Here is a 21,335-nt window from a genome sequence, read left to right as displayed (position 1 = left end):
GTATGTAGCTATAATTTAAAACATAAGCCACCTGGCGGATTTTATAGTAGCTTGTCAACTATACAGGTAAAGACCATACATGTTCTCAGCATGATTCTGTTGATACAGACACAACAGTCACAGAGTGACACCCTTTACGTGAAGAATATGTTAGTCAACTGTGGTCTTGTGCAAATGAAACATGCTCATGAAGCAGATTAAATTATTCAGGCCATACATGTGGAAGCACATCATTCTGTTTGGGAATTACAATTTCTGCATCATCAGAACGTGTAGAACATGGTGGTAACAGGTGGGGGGGTATATAATTGGTGTAAGAGGAGGGGGGGAGTACCGACATGAAAAGGAGACGAATCAGAGATGTCATGTTTGTAGTATGGTCATGACTTCAGTCATGCAAAGCAGAGACACAGATGAGAGTATCCATCCATTGGGACCATACCCTGTGCAGACCGTTGGTGCTGCTTAAGCAGTCTCATTGGCTATTAGACACAATCCTGGACGTGTCGCCACTCCGAAACAGTATACGAGTATGCTGACACTCATTTTGCCGACCTCGGAAGGATGACAAGCCGAGTTAACTGCACCTGGTATTCATTCAACAGCCCAGTGGGATTTCAATTCAGGATTCAAGGATCCCAAGCTGACCACCCTTACCATGAAGCCAACATCAGGCATAGATGACAGTATGCTTCAACATTTATGGTTGGTTGAGAATGCATTTCCTCCTGTGAGTCTTGAAGCATCTGTTCGTCACCAAAAGAAGCAGCCATGGCCCCATGTCATATGGCACGTCTTGTGGAAAGCTAAACTGAACGAGTGTTGGCTGGAGAACCCACCCATTGAACGAACCTTGGAGCCAAGGTGGAGTGCGTTTTTTCACCCCAGTAATGCCCTGGTATGCTGCCTACCCTCCCTTTCCACTGCCTTCCCTACCCCTCACACAAGGTGGAGCTATGTGGAGGGTCGGCGCCGGCTCGATGCCTCTCTTGGTTAAACTGCCCTGGCCCGTTGTCTTCCAATGTGCTCCGCCGCGTGTTGACCACCATGGTGCAGAGGCGATCAACAAACTCCAGCCCACCGGAGTGGACGTCCATAACAGATAGGGACCACAAACCATCCTAATATTGGTTCGCTTGAGGTCCCGTGACGAATGCCGACCCAGCGCCAGTCTTCCTCCAAGTAGGGATAAACATGGCATTCCATGACTGTAGACCTTTGATTTAAGAACACTCAGCAGACCTAAGTTTAGCCAGATAATATAGAGTGGAAAAAAAAAATCATTAATACAGACAATTTGTTCTTGAAAAGAATGTGGCTTATGAGAATTGTTATGAAAAAGGGAAGTAAAATGGTGCACATGAAATATTATCAAATAATTACCCATGAGATTTTGTATCATCTTTTTTATTTTATTAAACTGCTCTTCTTTCATGGCCACAATTATTCCCACATTCTTCTGGCTTTCACTTACCAACTGGCAAGGCGTGAAGTTATGGCAGGAATTTGGCCATGATACTGACCACCTAGTCTTCAGGAAGGACACCGTGGGATCTTTAACTGCTGTTCACTATGATCAGTGTCCATCATTATTCAACAATCTGTTTGGGTTGTTCTTATAAAAACAATACATGATTTATTCAGTGTCTGAAAAAGAAAATACCATATTGCATACTAGAAAAATTCAGCACTCAAAACAGTTAACGTCCAACAATTATTGCCAACAGACAGGATGCCAGTTTAACATCAATCTAAGGGACGACACACATTGATGAATCACAGTTTATTGCTGGGTCGTGATTCATACCCAGACTCTAGACTAGTGTGTGAACATCACTGAACCATTCTGGAAACCCAATTTGACACTGCAAGGCTCTCAAAACGATTTAAAATAAAAAGTATAGGCAACTGTAGTTCTCCACAAGATTAAACCTTTCTCCTCTTTGCTTGATGACCTCACCCTCTGCCAAACCATTTTTCTCATCCCTCAGATTGGCAGGCAGCAGCCTCCTCTTTACTCTCTACAGACCTGGATAAAAATCACAAGCTGGTAAAAAAAACACTTGGAACGCGTCTTTCAATCCTGACAAATCTTGCGTCTCACCAAAAGGAAGGTCTGGAATCCCCTCAATAATCCTCTTGAAGAAATCCTTTTATTCAAGCTTTTGGGCCTCATTATCTTTCCTGGGAAAGCAACATTTGCAAGCTGGCCTCAAAAGCCAATCACCGACTGAGCATCCTACAGTTGTGCAAAGTACTTTCTTGGCACACCTGAGCTCCTGACCACATACAAAGCTTTCATCCACAGCCTGATGGAGTACTGCTCTCCCCTCTGCCTCAAACCTAGCTTGGCTTCACACTGTGGAAACCAAGACCTTTAGGATCATTAGTATCTCCGGCAATGGTGAGTCTTTGGGTCTTTCACTGCAAGCAGGGTGGTGGTCTGTCTTCTTCAGTCTCCTCTGTGGCCTTGCCCCCCCCCCCCCCCAATATTTCCACAAGGTGCTCAAGGTCTGCCAAAACTACCAAGATGAAGAAACACTACTCACCTTCACCCATTTTTTCCTGCTTCTGGAACAAAAACTCCCACTCTTCCATCCAGGTCTTCCAGGCAGCTGTTCACCACCCACTCATATCTTCCTTCATCCAAAACCATGATCTTTTCTTCCCATTAATTCACTTCAAATCCCCTGATTTTCTTTATGACAGTCCATGTCGTATCCATCTTGTTTACCCCGTGCACACACCCCATCCCTCTCCCTTAAACAGATGTCCTAATGTCTCTGGTCCCCAAAGAAATAGAAAAAAAATGCACCATTGGTAGACCAAGTCTTGGCAGCATACAGGTCTTTGTCTTGCTGTCCTCACCTATTGGCAGGAAATTTGCAGCATGGTGCAACTCCAAAGCACTCTGCCAAATCCCAAATTATATTTTCCTTAAAGTATCCATTACCATATATGAAAACCACATTCCGATTTTGCTTGAAATATGCAATGTAAAAGTAATGATTCGTTGAGACATCATTAAGAGCTCGTTTAACACCAGGAAATGTCACAAGATGATCAGCATGGTACATAGTTTTTATTATGTATGAATGGAGGAATAAAATCTAAATAAGGAGGAGTGGGATGAGCAAGACAAAGAAAAGGTTGGAAGGAGATCAGATGAAGAGGAGCAGGAGCAAAAAAAAAAAAAAAAAAAAAAAAAAAAAAAATGGGGGGGGGGGGGGAGGTATGTATGAAGTATGGATCAAACCACGTATGAACATTGCCCTGCCAGAGGAAAATGAACACCCTTGATTGCAAACAAACTTTATTTTAATAATCTCATTTATGAATACAATCAAAGGGTACATACATAAGCATGCCCTTTGACATCACAGTGCTTGAACAGGGTCTTATTGGCTTTCACAAGGGGGGGGGGGGGAAATCCATCATTTAATGTCTGCTTTGTCAACAAAAACCAAGAAGAGCGGTCATGCTGGGAACTATGCAATTTCAAAGTTTCACAACATCCTGACTTGGAAGTATATTGTCATTCCATCACAACTGCTTAAAAATCCTGGAGTGCCATACCAAGAACTGTCACAAGTGAAAAATACCACAGGGATTACAGCACTTTAAGGAGGGAAGTTCCAGCACCAACCCCCTCATGACGAGCAACTGCATTGGTTTTTCTCAAATAATTCAAACTAGGATCTATTTCAAGAGCATACATCACCAACGCACCAGTTTGAGTCTAATTTCTTGCTCCTAAAGCCTCCTATTCTTAACACTCAAAACTCCTGGTCAAATTCAACAATTCTCAACTTACCTTGTCCTCTGTAGTTAACTTCTATTAACTGCTAAGCTAGTATATCCTCCCCCAGTCTTGTATTACACATAGCTCCAACAGAAACACCAACACTCACTGCAATTATTATATTCTCTTGAGTATCCTTCAACAAAAACCGATTATATATACATATATATTTTTTTAAAACATGTTTAATATGAGCTATTTCAGTCCTGTAAGTAATTATTGGTGCATACTATTTGTGGGTAAACGGTTTAATTTGCATAGGATAAAGTGCCATAACTGTTTACCTTATACCCTGTTAATTCACCATTACATAATTACTTCCAATGTGATATGATAATCATAGGGCTAGAAGGATAGCCTAGAGATATGCAAACTCATCTTTTGAGCTGTCCAGCCTGGGTTCAAATCTCGTCATGTATAAACTGTCACTCTCGTGTTTCGTGTGCAGGGCGATGCATTAACGTGGGCCCTGTGCACTGGAATGGCATTAAACCTGAGAATCTGTCTGCCAACACTTGATGTTTGTGGAGGCTCAAAGAGTGTGTTATCACTGGCACACTGGCTAAAGTATAAATTGCTACCCCGAGTAACTGCTGGGAAGATAACGGGAAGCCAACTAGTACAACCTTTGCCCAGGAACTGCTTCAACAGGACAATAGATTTTATTGAATGATAATATTCATCATAGATTTGGGAAATGAGTCCCTTCCATTTTGTGCATTACCAGTTTTTATCAGTACGAATGGCTTGCTCATTTTAAATTTTCTACAGCATGACGCAAATTATAATTTATCAAGACAAACTATGTGATGAGCTGTAAAATTTTGCAATCTGTCCATTTGAATACTTCAATCGACTCATTAGGAATGCAAGAACTTCAGTATGGCAGAGCTCTATTACAGATAAGATATCGGCAGGCAGCAAGAGCAGACTTTCAAGCTTTGGTACCAGTGCTCAATGTTCATGTGTTGAAGGAAGTCTTGTATATAAATAGATGGATTATAAACAAAGCAGCCACTTACTTTATCCATCGACAACCCTTCCCTCCAAAAAAAAAAAAGGTGAACAAAAAAAAATTTCATTTACACGAAATTAATTAAAATAATCAATACAATAAGTATCCAGGATACAAAGTAAAATCAACATAAAATTAAATATCAAACATTGTAAGATGCAAAAAAAAAAAAAATAAAATAAAATAAATCACATTGAAAGATGTCAAAACAGGATTAACAGAACATTGAGACAATGAAGTAGTTTGACCAAACAACAATAAACATGTCGTATAAAATTTAACAACTTCAAGAACAACTCACAACAAAAAAGCCCAGCTATCTGATGGCACTATGCAATCAGTTACTCTTGAACTAAACAGCATCATTGTGATATGAAAATGGCTTCACATGCATTGCAGCTCATGGAAGAAAGGCAATGTTCCAAGGTCACTTCCGTATATGGTGGATGTTCATACAGAGATAAATTGCAAAGGCAACAGCCAAAATCTGTAAAGAAGCAATCATGAGTGTAAGGAATCGGATCAATTACTCTTACAAAAATAAAATAAAAAAATATATATAAATAATAATAATAATAATAATAATAAATTGATAGCATAAATGGGGCAAGGCCAAGGGAAACCAGGGAGGGTATGCCAAAATGTGAAAATTAACAAATCCATTATTTAGAATAAATTGGAAATATTAACTTTTTCAAACTTCAGAGGCATAAAACAATTCAACAAAAAGCTGCATTCTACATAATTGATTGCTTGGTACAACTTTATCATTGCAGCAGGGAAAGAGCAGGGAGCCTGGTGGGGAGAGCACCATCAGTTGCTTAACTGCACCCAACTAGGGAAAAAACGAGTAGACCAAATGCGGAATTGAATCTTCGTTTGATTATTTAATTGCACTCTCAATAAAAAAAAAAAATGCACTTTACAGCGAATGCATTAGCTCGATAAACAACGCAAGCAAGGTTAAAATCAAATCTTTTTTTTTTTAATGAAAGACTAGAGCAGCACTTGTTCGAACGCATACCTCCACTGGGCAGAACAGTTAGGTTTTGTATCGCACGGATAGGCCAGATCTGGATTCAGACGCAAACCAAAATCTAATCAGCTTGTTCTTGTCAACTAACCAACTCACCCACCGAGTTTCGTCACAACTTTTTAAAATATCGTGCTATATATCGTTTTTGGCCCCACAATTGTCTATTTAATGATAAAAAAATATGTTACACCCGATCTTCACGAAAATCGAATCGATTAGTTCTTGTCACACACCCAACCCCTCCACAACTTTGAGATATTCTGTTTACAAACAGACGGGCAAAAACATAACCTCCTTGCACCTTCGCTGGCAGAGGTAATAATATTACAAATGCCCATTCTAGCAAGTTTGGTGATTTGTATAGATTGTCAGATTATTGATGCTTGATAGAGCGAGGGTGTGGGATTATGGGCTGGTGGGGTAACCACACGATATAAAACTTGGTGACAAAATATCTCCTTTGCGTACCGACCTCAAGAACTCCAACTGCCAGACAAACGGACAGTATAACAAGAAGATTTGCAGACAGCCATGCTTCGACACTCCCCTTGCAACCCTGCCAATCACAGAGGTGTGGGGAGGGAAATAATTAAAATATATATTTTTTTCTCTTGACGTCTGTGACATCACTTTATTGTAATTTTTTCTGCATCACAGTTGCAAAAAAAGAAATTTGGTCTACTCAAAGGGAAACCTACATAATACAATCTTGTAGATCAAGACATCTAATGCAGTGTGATCTCTGCAAGTAAAAATGAGAAATCAAAAGTTGTCCTGTGGTGTGCGATTACTGGAGCGTACCATAGACACCATATAGTACAGGCATTTTAGCAGAAATATTTGGTCAACCTCCCACAAATTGCAACAAAAGAAAACTCAACAGATTTTGATTCCTGGATATGTCCTCAGTGACAGAAAAAAAAAAGTCCTAAGGGATCCTCCAGGGGGGGAAAGTCCTGAAATCATGGAAATCCAATATGGCCACCACCCGGCTTCAGGGAAAATGAGAAAATTGTAAAGATTGATATTTTAAGATGTAAATATATGTTTTTCTGCATTCCAATTGTTTAGTTCTGATCAGTATATTGATGTACAAGAATAATTATAAAAGAGGAATATATTGAGGGTAAAATAAAAAATTACAGCTTTTTTGTCCAAAAATGTCAATTTTTTGTCACAAAATTTTTTTTACCTGAGACTGATTTTGGCTCCTGGACCAAAAAAAAAAAAAAAAAAAAAGAAACGTTGAAGACACAAGATGAAATAAAGTCTATGGCAATACAATATAATTAGGTAAATCATTGAAACATGACAAAATTCACAATTCCACTCAGGGCAATCACATCTGCCTGACGAAGGTTTCAAAATTAAAATTCGCATTAAACCCAGAAACTACATCCATTATAAACTTACTATACATGTTGAGAAAAATCAAGCGTATTAAAAGTTAGAACTCAACAATGTCATCATCATTGTCACATGGAGTGTCTGTGCAGCCAGAGCCCCTGCAGTTTCCACAAGCTGGAGTGCACTCAATGTTGTGCTTCTTGCATGTGCATCTCATGGTGCTACATTCAGCCTGGCAGTTGCACCTAATGACACGTAACATCTTTTCAGGAGCTGGAGCTATTGATGTCTGAAGTGGCACAAAACCCTCGTCACACTTCTGCCAAACCCAGTCTGTGGAAGAAGTATGCAAGTCTGACGTCTTGAAACGAATCAAAGACCACCTTCAGAAGCATGCTGAGTCTGCAAAGATATCTTCTAGAACTACAGCGCTCTCGGTTCAGTATATGGACATGCTCGACATTCTACGCAAATACATCTGGGCAGAGCGCAAAGGGAACTGGGCAATACATCTACAGGCCATCCAGAAAATGCTGCCTTACCTGGCAGCCTCGGGCAACAACCTCAATGCCAAATCTACGAGGGTGTATCTGCAGCAGATGTCAAACCTCAAAACTCAACATCCCAATGTCCAACAACGTTTTGATGAGGGGTTCCATGTGGTTTGACGAAGTGATCGCCTGTGGGCAGGTCTTTCATCTGACCTGATAAACGAACAAGTTCTGATGAGAAGTTTGAAGACCAGCGGGGGGCTCACACGAGGGCGAGGAATGACGGAGCAACAACGGCTGGTATGGCTACTATCAATGCCTGCCTGTGTAGAAATAAACCAGGCAATGCAGGAGCTCACAGGTGTGAACTACAACACTAGAGAGCAGAAAAAGGACATGACCAGGGCAAGACAATCTCATGACTGGAAGGACACACTATCAGCTCTTCAGTATTTACAGGAACGGATTCTGTTCAGTAGTGATCCACGTCTGAGGAACATTGCCACTGGAGTTCATGCACACCCCACCATCAACGTCGATACAGCACATGCTGTAGGAGCCAAAATATTGAAATCTACGGGTGGGAAAACACCGACAGAGTACACATTTAAGAGGAAAGACCAAGTTGTCACCCTCGGCATGAAGTAATCTGTCAAGATTGATGGAGAGCAAGTCCAGGTTGACCCACAACTCCTCTTCCAGAGACTGATCACTGTTGCACAGACAGCAGAAGAACTGGAGTCAGCTTTCAAATATGAACTGTGCAGCTATCCAACAGCCCTTTTGATTCCTCTCTTCAGCTCTGAGAAGCACACAAGCCAGTCTTTGCTGATGCCATCTGGGATCTTCTTGGATCCGATGTCCCAGCCGATATCCCCAATGATGGGCAACAGTATGTTTTGGATGGCGGAGCACTTGTTCAACACATTCCATGGTCTCGTGGATCTACATACAGAGACATATGCCACCAGTACACTGATTACATAACGAAGAAGTACGGAGATGCCATAGTCGTGTTTGATGGTTATGAGAGTACCAACACGAAGGACATGTCACACCAGAGACGGTCTAAAGGGAATGCTGGCACTACTGTGACATTTACAGCTGACATGCGTCTCACAATGAAGAAGGAACAGTTTCTTGCCAATAGGCAGAATAAACAGCGATTCATTTTTATGTTGAGTGAAGAGCTTCAGAAGAAGAACTGTGTGAGACACCATGCCTCAAGGGATGCTGATCTCCTGATTGTACTGAAGGCCATGCAGTCTGCTACTGTCACCAACACTGTGTTAGTTGGTGATGATACAGACCTCCTTGTCCTCCTATGCCACCATGCAAGCTTAGAATCCCATGACCTCTTCTTTTGTCCCGAGCCAAAGAAGAACACGAAGTCTCACATCTGGAACATCAAGACTACAAAGAAAATGATTGTTACAGAAATATGCAAGCACATACTGTTTCTGCATGCAGTTCTTGGTGCAACACATCTCATCTTCATGGGATTGGAAAGGGAGCTTCCCTCAAAAAGTCAAAGCAAACAGATTCCGTGAGCAGGCCAAGGTTTTTGATACATATCCAGCTTCCGTATGTGATGTGGCAGATGCAGGAGAAAAAATACATTGGTGATAATCTACAACGGAACGTCAACTGACACCCTGGACACCCTCCGGTATCAGCGATACTGGGACACGGTGGCTTGGAGCTCCTCTCACGTGCAACCACAGATGTTACCACCAACATCAGAAGCAACAAAGTATCACAGCCTGCGCGTGTATCTGCAAGTCCAATAATGGAAGGGATGTGCAGATGAACTTCTTCCAACAGACTGGGGTTGGCAGAAGTGTGAGGAGGGTTTTGTGCCACTTCAGACATTCATAGCTCAGTTCCTGAAAAGATGTTACGTGTCATGAGGTGCAACTGCCAGGCTGAATGTAGCACCATGAGATGCACATGCAAGAAGCACAACATTGAGTGCACTCCAGCTTGTGGAAACTGCAGGGGCTCTGGCTGCACAAACACTTCATGTGACAATTATGAGGATGACAACATTGTCGAGTTCTAACTTTAATATGCTTGATTTTTCTCAACATGTATAATAAGTTTATAATGGAAGTAGTTTCTGAGTTTAATGCGAATTTTCATTTTCATTTTCATTTCGAAACCTTAGTCAGGCAGATGTGATTGCCCCGAGTGGAATTGTGAATTTTGTCACGTTTCAATGATTTACATAATTATATTGTATTGCCATAGACTTGATTTCATCTTGTGTCTTCAACGTTTCTTTTTTTGTCCAGGAGCCAAAAATCAGTATCAGGTAAATGTTTTTTTTTTGGGCCAAAAAAAGACAATTTTTTATTTTACCCTCAATACATTTCACTTTTTAAAAATTATTCTTGTATATCAATATACTGACCACAACTAGAAACAATGAGAATGCAGAAAAACATATATTTACAGATTAAAATATCAATCTTTACAATTTTCTCATTTTCCCCAAAGTCGGGTGGTGGCCATATTGGATTTCCACGATTTCAGGACTTCCCCCCCCCCCCCCGGAGGATCCCTTTGGACTTTTTTTCTGTCACTGACGACATAATCCAGAAATCAAAACCTGTTGAGTTTACTTTTGTTGCAATTTGTGGTAGGTCATCCGACATTTTGACTGTATTAATACCCCAAGTGATACGTTAGCCTCAATAGCTTCCAACATTGTTTACAAACATCAACAGCAACTTTCGTCAGTTATTTTTTATTATTAAAGATATCACTATATTGGCTACCCAGGTTGCAAATAACATGGAATTGTACGAGTTCCCTTCACCCACCCCCCCCCCCCCCCGAGTTCCACAGCTTCCCTCTGTTGCGATCATGAAAAGCCAGTGATGCAGCATGGGTTAGCAGGAAAATGTGTTCAACTTTTTTTTTTTCCTTTACAAGGGCTATATTTTCCACTGGACTAAATGGACAGTCTTCCATGTTATGATAAAAAAACAAAAAACAGCTATTCAGCAACATAAGAGTCTCCCTTTATGTCCAGTCAAATAATACTCACATCACTCTTGATATCTGAAATAGTTAAGTTGCAGAAGTATTCTTTTGGTTGAACCTCAGCCTTCATACAGGTGCAGGGGTACCTTTTCTCTGGCTTGACATTCCCATTTATATTCCAGTCCTTGTAATCATTGTATCCACAGCAGTTGAACTGTCAGGACATAATACAGGGGTCAGGAAGGGAAAAGGCAGAATGAGCAAAACAAACAGCAGCTGTAACAATGCATCATTCAAAGTTCAGAGCCATCATGAAATAATGTTAGAAAATGCAAGCCTTTTTACAAAGCTAAACCTTTTTTATATTTACAAAGTAAATGTAAGCAAAGTTCACATTTTAAGAGAAAGTGCAGCTTTTCCTCAAGCTTGAGGTTAGGTTGTTGGATTAATTAGGCCACGTCACATGATTTTCAGTCATTGGTGACCAAAATTTGGTGAACTCGAGAAATTCAATAAAGTTGTACTTGCCACATAAAAGGTGCATCGTTTTCCTCCGAGACCACACCACACATTTGATAACGATCAGAACTAGTTATTATCCACACCAGAGGAGAGGATATTGCATTTGGCTCCTTCTGTTTGTCTGCACAGAACATGCTAACGGCAGCTATAAACGCTACTGAGTGGAAGCCAGAAGTACACGTTATCATTATTATTTTTTTTTCAACTGATAAAGTCTACAAAGTACGGTACAATTAGAAAGTACGTCTATTTCAAAAATAACCCACAAAACAAGTCCTGGCAAGGGTCTGCAATCGTTGATTGCTCTTTCTAGTTCTCAGTTGTGGAAGAGTTTAATACCCCCTGAAGAATAAATTAAAAAAAAGACAAAATATGTCAACAATGGTGAGTGAAATGAACGTAGGGCTTTCTGTACCACCAATTGGTGAAAAACTTGAGCAAAATCAGAAAAAAAAATCACTTGATTGGACTTTGTGCCAATTGGCAGGAAGCAAAGAGTGTTGGCTTTGCTTGCAATAATAATTACTAAAACTTGTGACAAAGGAAAATGGTATATAAATAAATGACAACTGATGGACATACGTTGGTTTGAATAGTATCCCACATGCTCCACTGATTCTTTGACACCGAAGAGTTCTCATTCCCATAAGCCATGAACGTGCTCAGTATGGTCGAATTCAATGTGGGATAGATCTGCAAATACAATAAAACATTGCGTCTTAAACAAAATCTTAAATCTACACACCATTACTGCATGCTTCCAGACAATGCAGCACACACCTCTCATGTGCACCATTGTCATTTCCATTCTGTGCAAGGAACAAGTACATTTTCACATTACTGATAAAGGCATTTTGTGGAGTGGGCTCTTGGGGTGTGGTCTTTCAAAAACTTCCCTTTAAGGATTCAATACCGATTTTTATAACCAAGGAATATTATGATTGTGCATATTTGAAGTCAGCTTGAATATTTGTCTATTTTAATTAAATTCCTTGGTTATTTGAAGTTGCTGTGGGGGTTGAGTATAAAACCCCCATGCTGTGTTTCCCCATGCCTATGTCGCTCATCATTGCCACACCCTGCCCCTCCCGTGCATCTTATAATCTCCAAGGATCAACGTGTCTGACTTCTAAGAACCACTCGGCTACTCGGGCTGACAGTTAACCGATTGTCACCACAATTTGGGTTTGGGGGGAGGAGGGGGTGGTTAACCTGTACTGCTAACACAAAATATATATATATATATATATATATATATATATATATATATATATATATATATATATATATATATATATATATATATATATATATATATATATATATATATATATATATGTGGGCTGGTGTGTTGGCGCAGTGGTTAGGGCAGCGGCTTGGGATCCAAAAGGTCCTGAGTTCAAGCCCCGTTGGGCCACTGAATTAATACACCAGGGGGTTGACTCAGCCTGTCATCCTTCCGAAGTCAGCGAAATGAGTACCAGTATACTGGGCCGGTGTATACCCTGGTTAAAATAGGTGTACCATATCCCTGTGTCGTAAGAGGCGACCCGGGTTGCGTCAGGAAGGGCATCCGGCGTAAAACATGTGCCAAATCACTATGCGGATCATACGGATGATCCGCTGTGGCGACCCCTAACGGGAGCAGCCGAAAGAAGAAGATACATATTTGAAATGTGGAGTGTGATGAGCACTTCCCTGATCTCCATTGTACATAGTCCTACACCAAAGCATCACCTCCAATCCAGAGACCTTGGCCCGGTGACTGACAGACAAAGATTACATGGTCAACATCAGTTAAACATCAAACGGAGCCGCCTATCCAGATTTCAGGCTCGTTTGCCCTCATCAGGACGGCATACTGATAAATATCTTACCAATGATGACCAAATTCATCATTTATACATTAGAAGCACTGTTGGGGGAAATATTCCTTTTTTTGACGAAATGGCCCTTTCCTCAGTCTGACTGTCAAAGTGTTTTTTTTTATACTCTCTACCATTTCTTTTATTTAATTTTTAAGACCTAAGACCTACTTATAATCTTGCCTTTCTTTGCCACTTGGACATTTGTTTAATTCTCTGCCAGTACAAGGTGACCGGTCTGATAAAACTGTACAGCACCTATATGCTTTCAAAAACAAAACCCTCTCCACTCTCAAAAGGTGTGTGTATATATATATATATATATATATATATATATATATATATATATATACATATACATATACATATACATATACATATACATATACATACACACACACACACGAGGGAGAGGTTCATTGAGGGAGTAGTAGTGTGTACGAGGGTGAGAACTGTACGGTGGGTAGAATTAGAAATAAATTGTTCTCAAAAGAAAAGACTTGTCTGTGGACATTGGTTATCGGTGTCTGTGATTTTACACCGGAATTTTAAAACCGAATTGGCTAGACGTTTAAACCCTGCAAGTTAAATAAGATTCCACAACAAGGCAAGAGTACTACAACGATCATCTCAAGGAACCTAAAGAGGAAAATCCACATCAGCACCTTCTGGTTGAATTATTTGCATTAGCAGGAACAATCGTCTGGGTGGCAGACAGTTGTTCTTTGTCGATTATGTGGTTTTACCGTGTGAGACAATCCGCAGCAATGCTCACCATAACAGCTAGGAGGTGTGTCTGATGTATAAACATCATGATAAATCATGATGTCTGATGATGTGATGTTTAAACTACTCCCTCAAACTTTTGTGAAATTGTACAAAACTGCTGGGCTGCTCCTATGTCCTGTGCATATGTTCAAGGTGTTTTTGAAAACTTTTTTTTTTTTTTTTTGAAGCTTGAATCTTCAACTGGTTATAAAAATGTAATATCACAAATATTACAAAAAAAAGAAAAAAAAAGTTTGCCTTCAGATTGTTGTAAATCGTAACACAGCAACCCACATACTTATCCTAAGTTTAAACAACCCTGCGTATATAATAACGAGTGATGCGATTTGAATTACGTGGTGGTGTTTTTTTTTTTCATAATGTGGCGGTGAAGTGTCGCACTGTAGCTGATCCACGTGTGTGTGTGTGTGTGTGTGTGTGTGTGTGTGTGTGTGTGTGTGTGTGTGTGTGTGTGTGTGTGTGTGTGTGTGTGTGTGTGTGTGTGTGTGTGTGTGTGTGTGTGTGTGTGTGTGTGTGTGTGTGTGTGTGTGTGTGTGTGTGTGTGTGTGTGTGTGTGTGTGTGTGTGTGTGTGTGTGTGTGTGTGTGTGTGTGTGTGTGTGTGTGTGTGTGTGTGTGTGTGTGTGTGTGTGTGTGTGTGTGTGTGTGTGTGTGTGTGTGTGTGTGTGTGTGTGTGTGTGTGTGTGTGTGTGTGTGTGTGTGTGTGTGTGTGTGTGTGTGTGTGTGTGTGTGTGTGTGTGTAATATATATATACATATATACAGTGCTCAGCAGAAATAAGTACACCCCAACAGATTTGTCAGAAAACCTTTAGTTTCCTTTCAGAATCCACATTTTCTATGGGATACTATACTACAAAATACTCCCACAAATGTGGGCCATTGATGGCAAACAAGATTTATTAATTTGCACACACAAAAAAGGAATTTTCCTAACAACTTCATTAAAGACCATGTTGCAAAAATGAGTACACTCCAATGAAAGTCTTTGGAGCAAAGCTAAATTTTAGACTACAAAATTCTAATTAACAATAATTCAACCACAGGTGAGTCTAATTATTCATTAAACAGGTGTCCAGCAGTCAGTTGACTAGAAAAGGGTGATACTTAAAGAAAACCCCTTCCCATTTCATGCTGTCAGCAATGGCACCACATGGAAGAGAAATGTCACAAGACCTGAGAAAGAAAATAATTTCTTAACACAAGGAAGGTGAAGGCGACAAGAAGATCAGCCAAGCTTTACTCAGTCAGAATACAGTAGCAAAAGTGATACAAAAATTAACAAAGATGGAACTGCAACCATCTCACAGAGACGTACAGGCCGTCCACGGAAGTTAACACCTCGACAGGAGCTTCTTCTGATGAGAAGGGCTGAAGAAAATCGCCATGCAAGTTCTCTGCACTTAGCTAAAGAAGTAGAAAGCCAAACTGGGGTGACTGTTTCCCATGACACAATACGGCATACACTGCAGAGGAATGGCATGCATGGGTGTCGTCCACGAAGGAAGCTTCTCCTAAAGCCCATGCACAAAAAAAGCCCACCTAGGATTTGCCAGGGACCATGCTAAAAAAGATGAAGACTACTGGGACTCTATACTCTGGAGTGATGAGACCAAGATAAATGTTTTTGGAACTGATGGCTTCAAAACTGTATGGCGTCGCAAAGGTGAGGAGTACAAAGAAAAATGCATGGTGCCTCGAGTGAAACATGGTGGTGGCAGTGTCCTTATGTGGGGCTGCATGAGTGCTGCTGGTGTCGGGGAGCTGCATTTCATTGACGGTATCATGAATTCACAGATGTACTGCTCTATATTGAAAGAGAAGATGCTACCATCACTCTATGCCCTTGGTCGTCATGCACTTTTCCAACATGACAATGATCCAAAACACACATCTAAGGCCACTGTTGCATTTCTGAAGAAGAACAGGGTCAAAGTGATTCAGTGGCCAAGTATGTCTCCTGCTCTGAACCCAATCGAGTACCTATGGGGAATTCTGAAGAGACAAGTTGAGCATCACTCTCCATCCAGCATCCAGGCTCAAAAAAAAGGTCGTTCTTGAAGAATGGAAAAAGATAGGTGTTGCAAAATGTCGCCAACTTGTTCATTCCATGCCTAGAAGACTTGGTGCTGTCCTTCAAAATCATGGAGGTCATACAAAATACTAGATGTAGTAGTTTTTGTTGTGGGGTGTATTCATTTTTGCATCAACCAATTTGAGTAAAACTGAAGAATTTATAATCCAAGTTATATTATTAACCATACTTTCATGTTACGAGTTAAACAAATGTTCTATAAAACTCAATTTTGTCAAAATTTTGGAAATTATTGTGTTCATTGAGATATTGATTAAAATCTTACTTTTCAAAGAGGGTGTATTCATTTATGCTGAGCACTGTATATATATATATATATATATATATATATATATATATATATATATATATATATATATATATATATATATATATATATATATATATATATATATATATATATATATATATATATATATATATATATATATATATATATATATATATATATATAGACCCACCCACATCTCTCATCTGTGAATGGAGGGAAGAGCCAATTAGCTCTCACCTAATGAACTAAATCACAGGTGTTTAGGATTATATAAATAATTATTGACCCTTCCCACACTCCTCTTGCCGAAGAAGCTGCAGAAAGCAACCAAAGAATACCTACTTAAGGCAAGCGCTACCCTGTTTCGAACCCTTCCCAGAGTTCCTCAACTATAAAGACATTCACAGAGAGTAAACACATGAGAAACCCAATGCTATCATAACTTAATATCTGTCATAACTATTTATGTGCATTATAAAAACATACTGCGAAAATGCAGTTATGCTTGGGGAAAGGTTGTTTGTCCCATCAAAGCTGCCTCGAGTCCAGCCGACCCTCTGCCCCATTTTCCAACAATATTCCAGCCTACCCGCTGTCCCATTTTCCCTGAGGCGCTTTGTGCTTGTCGGCACGATTCAGCCAGTGATGCTACTGAGGCGCTTTGTTTGCCCGTGATGCAGTGCAGTGCATCAGCAGTTCACGCTGCTGAGGGTCTTTGATTTGGTTCGGCCCGTGGGTCGTGCTGCTGCAACTGTGTTCGCAACAGTTATAGTTGAATGATAGTATTTAATTTGCCTTTTTAAATTGTTTTTAATACAGATAAAGATGTTTTATACACTTATATTCGTAATTTAATTTTTATCGTGACATGCCATGAACATCATGACTTTACAGATACCAGTGCACTACAAATGTTATTATTATTTGATCTTTAGTACAAAAAAAAAAATTACCAAGGTAGAAACCTTTGTCTGTCCATGCAATGATTCAGCTTCAATTAATGTATTTTTATTCCATGACCTTTTGAGATAGATAGATATATATATATATATATATATATATATATATATATATATATATATATATATATATATATATATTAGTTGGGGTCGTTTGCACATGCGCAGAATGCACCAGGAGGTCCGGGGCCCCATCTCAATAGTGAAGAATCAATTAAAAAATTATCGTATCGAGACCTTCACCAAAATCGAATCAATTCGGCCTTGTCACACATCCAACCTGTCCACAATTTTGAGATGTCCTGCTCACAGACAAAGGTGAAAACAACCTCAGTCCACTTTCAGTGGCAGAGGTAATCAACCAGTGTGTGAACAAGCCACAAATACAGATCAGATGAGATGGGCAGATTTACACCTTCGCTGAAAGTTGGCAATGAGCAGGCTTGGTTTTCACCAACACCATTGTGACACATGAACAACCTGAAACCAACCCAGCTTCTCCAAGTTGAGAACCAAAATCCCCAGTGCCACTCGATTTGATCCTGCAACCTCTGGTTATGCCAGTCCAGTATTCTCATAACTCGTCCACCACCATTAAATCCTAAATGTAGGCTCATCGAAAAACATTTGTTTTTCTTTAGCAGGTTGAGCTTCATGGAAGAGCAAGTTGAAGGAGGGCATAATCTGATGAGGCCACGGGGCAATAGCGGGATACAAGAAGCAAGGCAATGAACAAGACAAGAGGGGAGAAAAAAAAACAAAAAAAAACTGAAACCTGCAAGTAAGTTGGATTAGGAATTGCTAATGGGGCAAGTAAGAGTATGGTTTGGAGATATCAAATGGCAGCCAACACCTGCTTGAAGCCCTGGAAAGAAGAGTAGGACAAAACAGCAAAAATTAGGAAGGCAATTCCCCAGAGGGGAGATCAACATTAATCATTTGCATATTAACACTCATTTATTTACAGGATTAACATAACCAAATTTAGCGTTTAAAACATTAACATCCTTTCCCCAAGCTTCTGATAAATTGGGAATAGGAATCTTTTTTGTCAAATAATAAATCAAATTTGCCAAGATCACATAGTAAATCCCTTCCCCAAACTACAGGAAGCACTGTAACGGTGGCTTGCCCCCACAGCCAGAAATGAAAAAAAAAACATCAGCCAGGTCCTGCATACAAGATGAACTAGCATCCGTTGAAGACAAAGTCTTCGATATCCCCCGCCATAGTAAATGAGGATTAACAAACTTTTATTCCCCAAGTGTGTGCAATATGTATGTCAAGTTTCCCCTTGATCTGACCAGCCATTCTGGAGAAGATGTTTGAAGGTTTTAGGGTAAATTCAATATGGCTGCCAAACCATGTGACCTATCAATTAGAAATTAACAAACTTCTGAAAGGATGTCTTGGGGAAAGTGTACGTGAAATTGTGCCTCAATTTGTCCAGCCGTTCTGGAGAAGATTTTTAAAATCTATTAATTTTCAATCCAAGATGGCTGACGAACCATGTGACCTATGACATCATAAATTTACATTCTGCCTCCAATGGAATATGTGTGTGAAGTTTCAGGTTAATCGGATGAGGTGTGTTTTTCTATCCAAGATGGCCACCAAATCATGTGACGTCAATTTTTACTATGTATGCATACATGATGGAAGATGATAGTTGCAAATTTTCGCTTCGTTAGGGTTATGCGATTCCAGAGAAAACATTTAATATTTTTCTTGAATCCAACATGGCTGCCAAACCATGTGACATATCAATTAGAAAATATCAAAAGGCACCAGTTCACCACTTCCTTGATATGTGTATCAAATTTCGTAAATATATCTTGAGGGGATTTGTAGCTTCAGCTCCAGAAACAAAATGGGACGGACAGAACCCATTTCTATATCCCCCGTTTATTTCCTATTGTTCAAAGCAAAGGTGAAGTTAGCCAATTTAATGCTCTTAAGTTTGACTCACGTATAATAGAAAAAGAAAACCTCACAATTGAACCAGGAAGGCACAAGGATTGATACATGCATCGACAATAACAGATTATTAAACGAGAAGGGCACTCTGTCGAGCCATTACCTCCGCCACGAGAACATGTCTGGCCCAATACATTTTTGAAGTATTATGCAATATAGTTTTTGAGCCCTCTCAATGGTGAAGAATCACTTCAAAAATTATTGCAGTCGGATCCGGATCTTCCCCAAAATCTAATCAGTTCGTCCTTGTCACACAACCAACCTGTCCAAAAAAAAGTTTCATCTGGATCCGTCCACAACTTTTTGAGATATCTTGTACACAGACAAACAGGCAGAAAGGGGTGAAAACAACCTCTTTCACCTTCGGTGGCAGAGGTAAATATAATCTACAGTTTTAAGTCAGCTCTCAAGCCAAACTCAATATAGTCGATGGGGTACATTTTCAGTTATTTGCAGTATCACAGCACGAGGGGAATTTATCGAGTTCCACAAATAAAATCAAAGCAGTGGAAACTTTTGCAGTTCTTACAAAGTGTACTTTGGTGCTTTCATGACCCTTTGATGACAGGCTGGACAAGTCGAGTGAAGCCTATCAAGTCCACTATCTGATAAAGGCCTCCTTCAACATGATGAAATGTTATCAAATAATGAGGACAGGCTCTCAATCTTCAAACTGTTAGCAATCATTGTTGGAGTTGGCAGGGCTTCAAGGAAATGTTGGACCAACAAATTCCTTGATGTTCAATTTTTATCACATATTTATTGCTTCCAAACAGTGAAGCATTTTTTTTTTTTTAAATAACCAATTTATATTGTGTGAACAATGTTCAACAGCAATAAAACTTACCTTGTCCTTTTCGAAATAAACAAGCAACCCAAGAACCACCTGGGCCACCAGCAGCAGCATAATAAAGACCAAGTACTGCAAGACAACAACGATTGATAAATTGAATTTTCTTAACACATGCCACCCATAATCAAGTCAAGGAATGAAGTTGCACATCTCCTTCCTTGCATTATTCGGTGAAAAATAAAATGAAATAAACCTCACCAGCCACAGCACACACTTTATTCTTTTCCCAGTGCCCACACAACCTAGTGTGGACAAAACGACTGTGATGCCACCAACAGCGATCAGCGCAAACGCCGCATTTTGCAAGTTCTTTCCAGTCACACCGTTGCTAACTGCAGGCATAATCAAAACCAACCAAGCAGGATGAACAATGAAAGATATACATTTTCTGCCAAGTCAAAAATCTAGATGAACAAGAAAAATGGAAGTCACATGCCATTGGTGACAACACCAAGATGAGATTTAATAGAGTAGCAAATGTGTCGTGTGGCCAAGGTGACTTCATGAGGATGCAAACACCCCAGATGTTATGGATTTCCCAACAAAACCCAAAACCTTCAACATTTAACACCATTTCGACTGCCTTTTTATGTGCATAAAATTTTATGTGCGTCAATGAAATTTTATGTAATTCATATCAAGCATTAAACTTTATTTAGTTTCTTTTATTTTGTACCAATACTTTTAACTGGAAAGGTCTTCTTGATTTATGAATGATGCATCATGCCCTCCACCTTTCACATGTATGGCAAGATGACATGACATGACATGGTGTGAAAATACATGTTCATCCATACTGAAAACTCATTCTTCTATAGTACTGCATTTTAGTAAAGCAACCATTTCATAAGGGATGAATATTGGCACTGCTCACCAATTATGGTCATGAAGCTCTCCTGATCAAATAAAACCCACAACCCATAACCCAAGATCACAAGGCCCAGAACCTAAACAAAAAAGAAAAAGACAATGTGATTAGGATAAAGTATGCAAACTGATCAAGTTGGCAAGTGACAAGAGCCAGGGTACATGCCATAGTTCAGAATTCAACAGTGCTATAAAATTGTATCTATGCAAATAAAAGGATGGTGTCCGACTCGGTTTTCTTTTTGCATCTATTTTCTCACAACTTTGAACATAGTCAAACTTATGTACAATTGACGACCAAAATTTACTTGCAGCTCTGTTTATTTCATTTTGCAGAGTCAAAAGTAGACTTTTCTCAAAGTGTTTGCCATGCTGGATAACGCCACAACATTGTGATGGGCGGCACTTTTGGTGGCATTCTATCACGGTACGTTTTTTTTTTTTTTTTTTTTTTTGATGTC

At 39.7% G+C, this 21,335-nt stretch overlaps 1 protein-coding gene across 1 annotated transcript in view; it reads right to left on the bottom strand.

Annotated features, from left to right (window-relative positions):
* Positions 1-3,296: 3,296 nt before the first annotated feature.
* LOC147034866 (CD82 antigen-like) overlaps positions 3,297-21,335 on the bottom strand; it is a 42,124-nt gene continuing 24,085 nt past the window's right edge. The window contains exons 3-9 of the mRNA XM_085890407.1: positions 20,882-20,954; positions 20,206-20,339; positions 20,002-20,076; positions 11,784-11,894; positions 10,744-10,893; positions 6,326-6,409; positions 3,297-5,304 (exon numbers count right to left, since the gene is read on the bottom strand). Of these exons, the coding sequence (XP_085746533.1) occupies positions 5,245-5,304; positions 6,326-6,409; positions 10,744-10,893; positions 11,784-11,894; positions 20,002-20,076; positions 20,206-20,339; positions 20,882-20,954 (687 nt within the window). The 3' untranslated portion in view covers positions 3,297-5,244. The remainder of the gene's footprint in view (positions 5,305-6,325; positions 6,410-10,743; positions 10,894-11,783; positions 11,895-20,001; positions 20,077-20,205; positions 20,340-20,881; positions 20,955-21,335) is intronic.

Source organism: Eptatretus burgeri, chromosome 1, assembly GCF_056783735.1.
Source record: "Eptatretus burgeri isolate ZD-2024b chromosome 1, Ebu_testis_v1, whole genome shotgun sequence".
NCBI classification, from domain to species: domain Eukaryota; kingdom Metazoa; phylum Chordata; class Myxini; order Myxiniformes; family Myxinidae; genus Eptatretus; species Eptatretus burgeri.
This window is presented reverse-complemented; position numbering and strand designations above follow the sequence as displayed.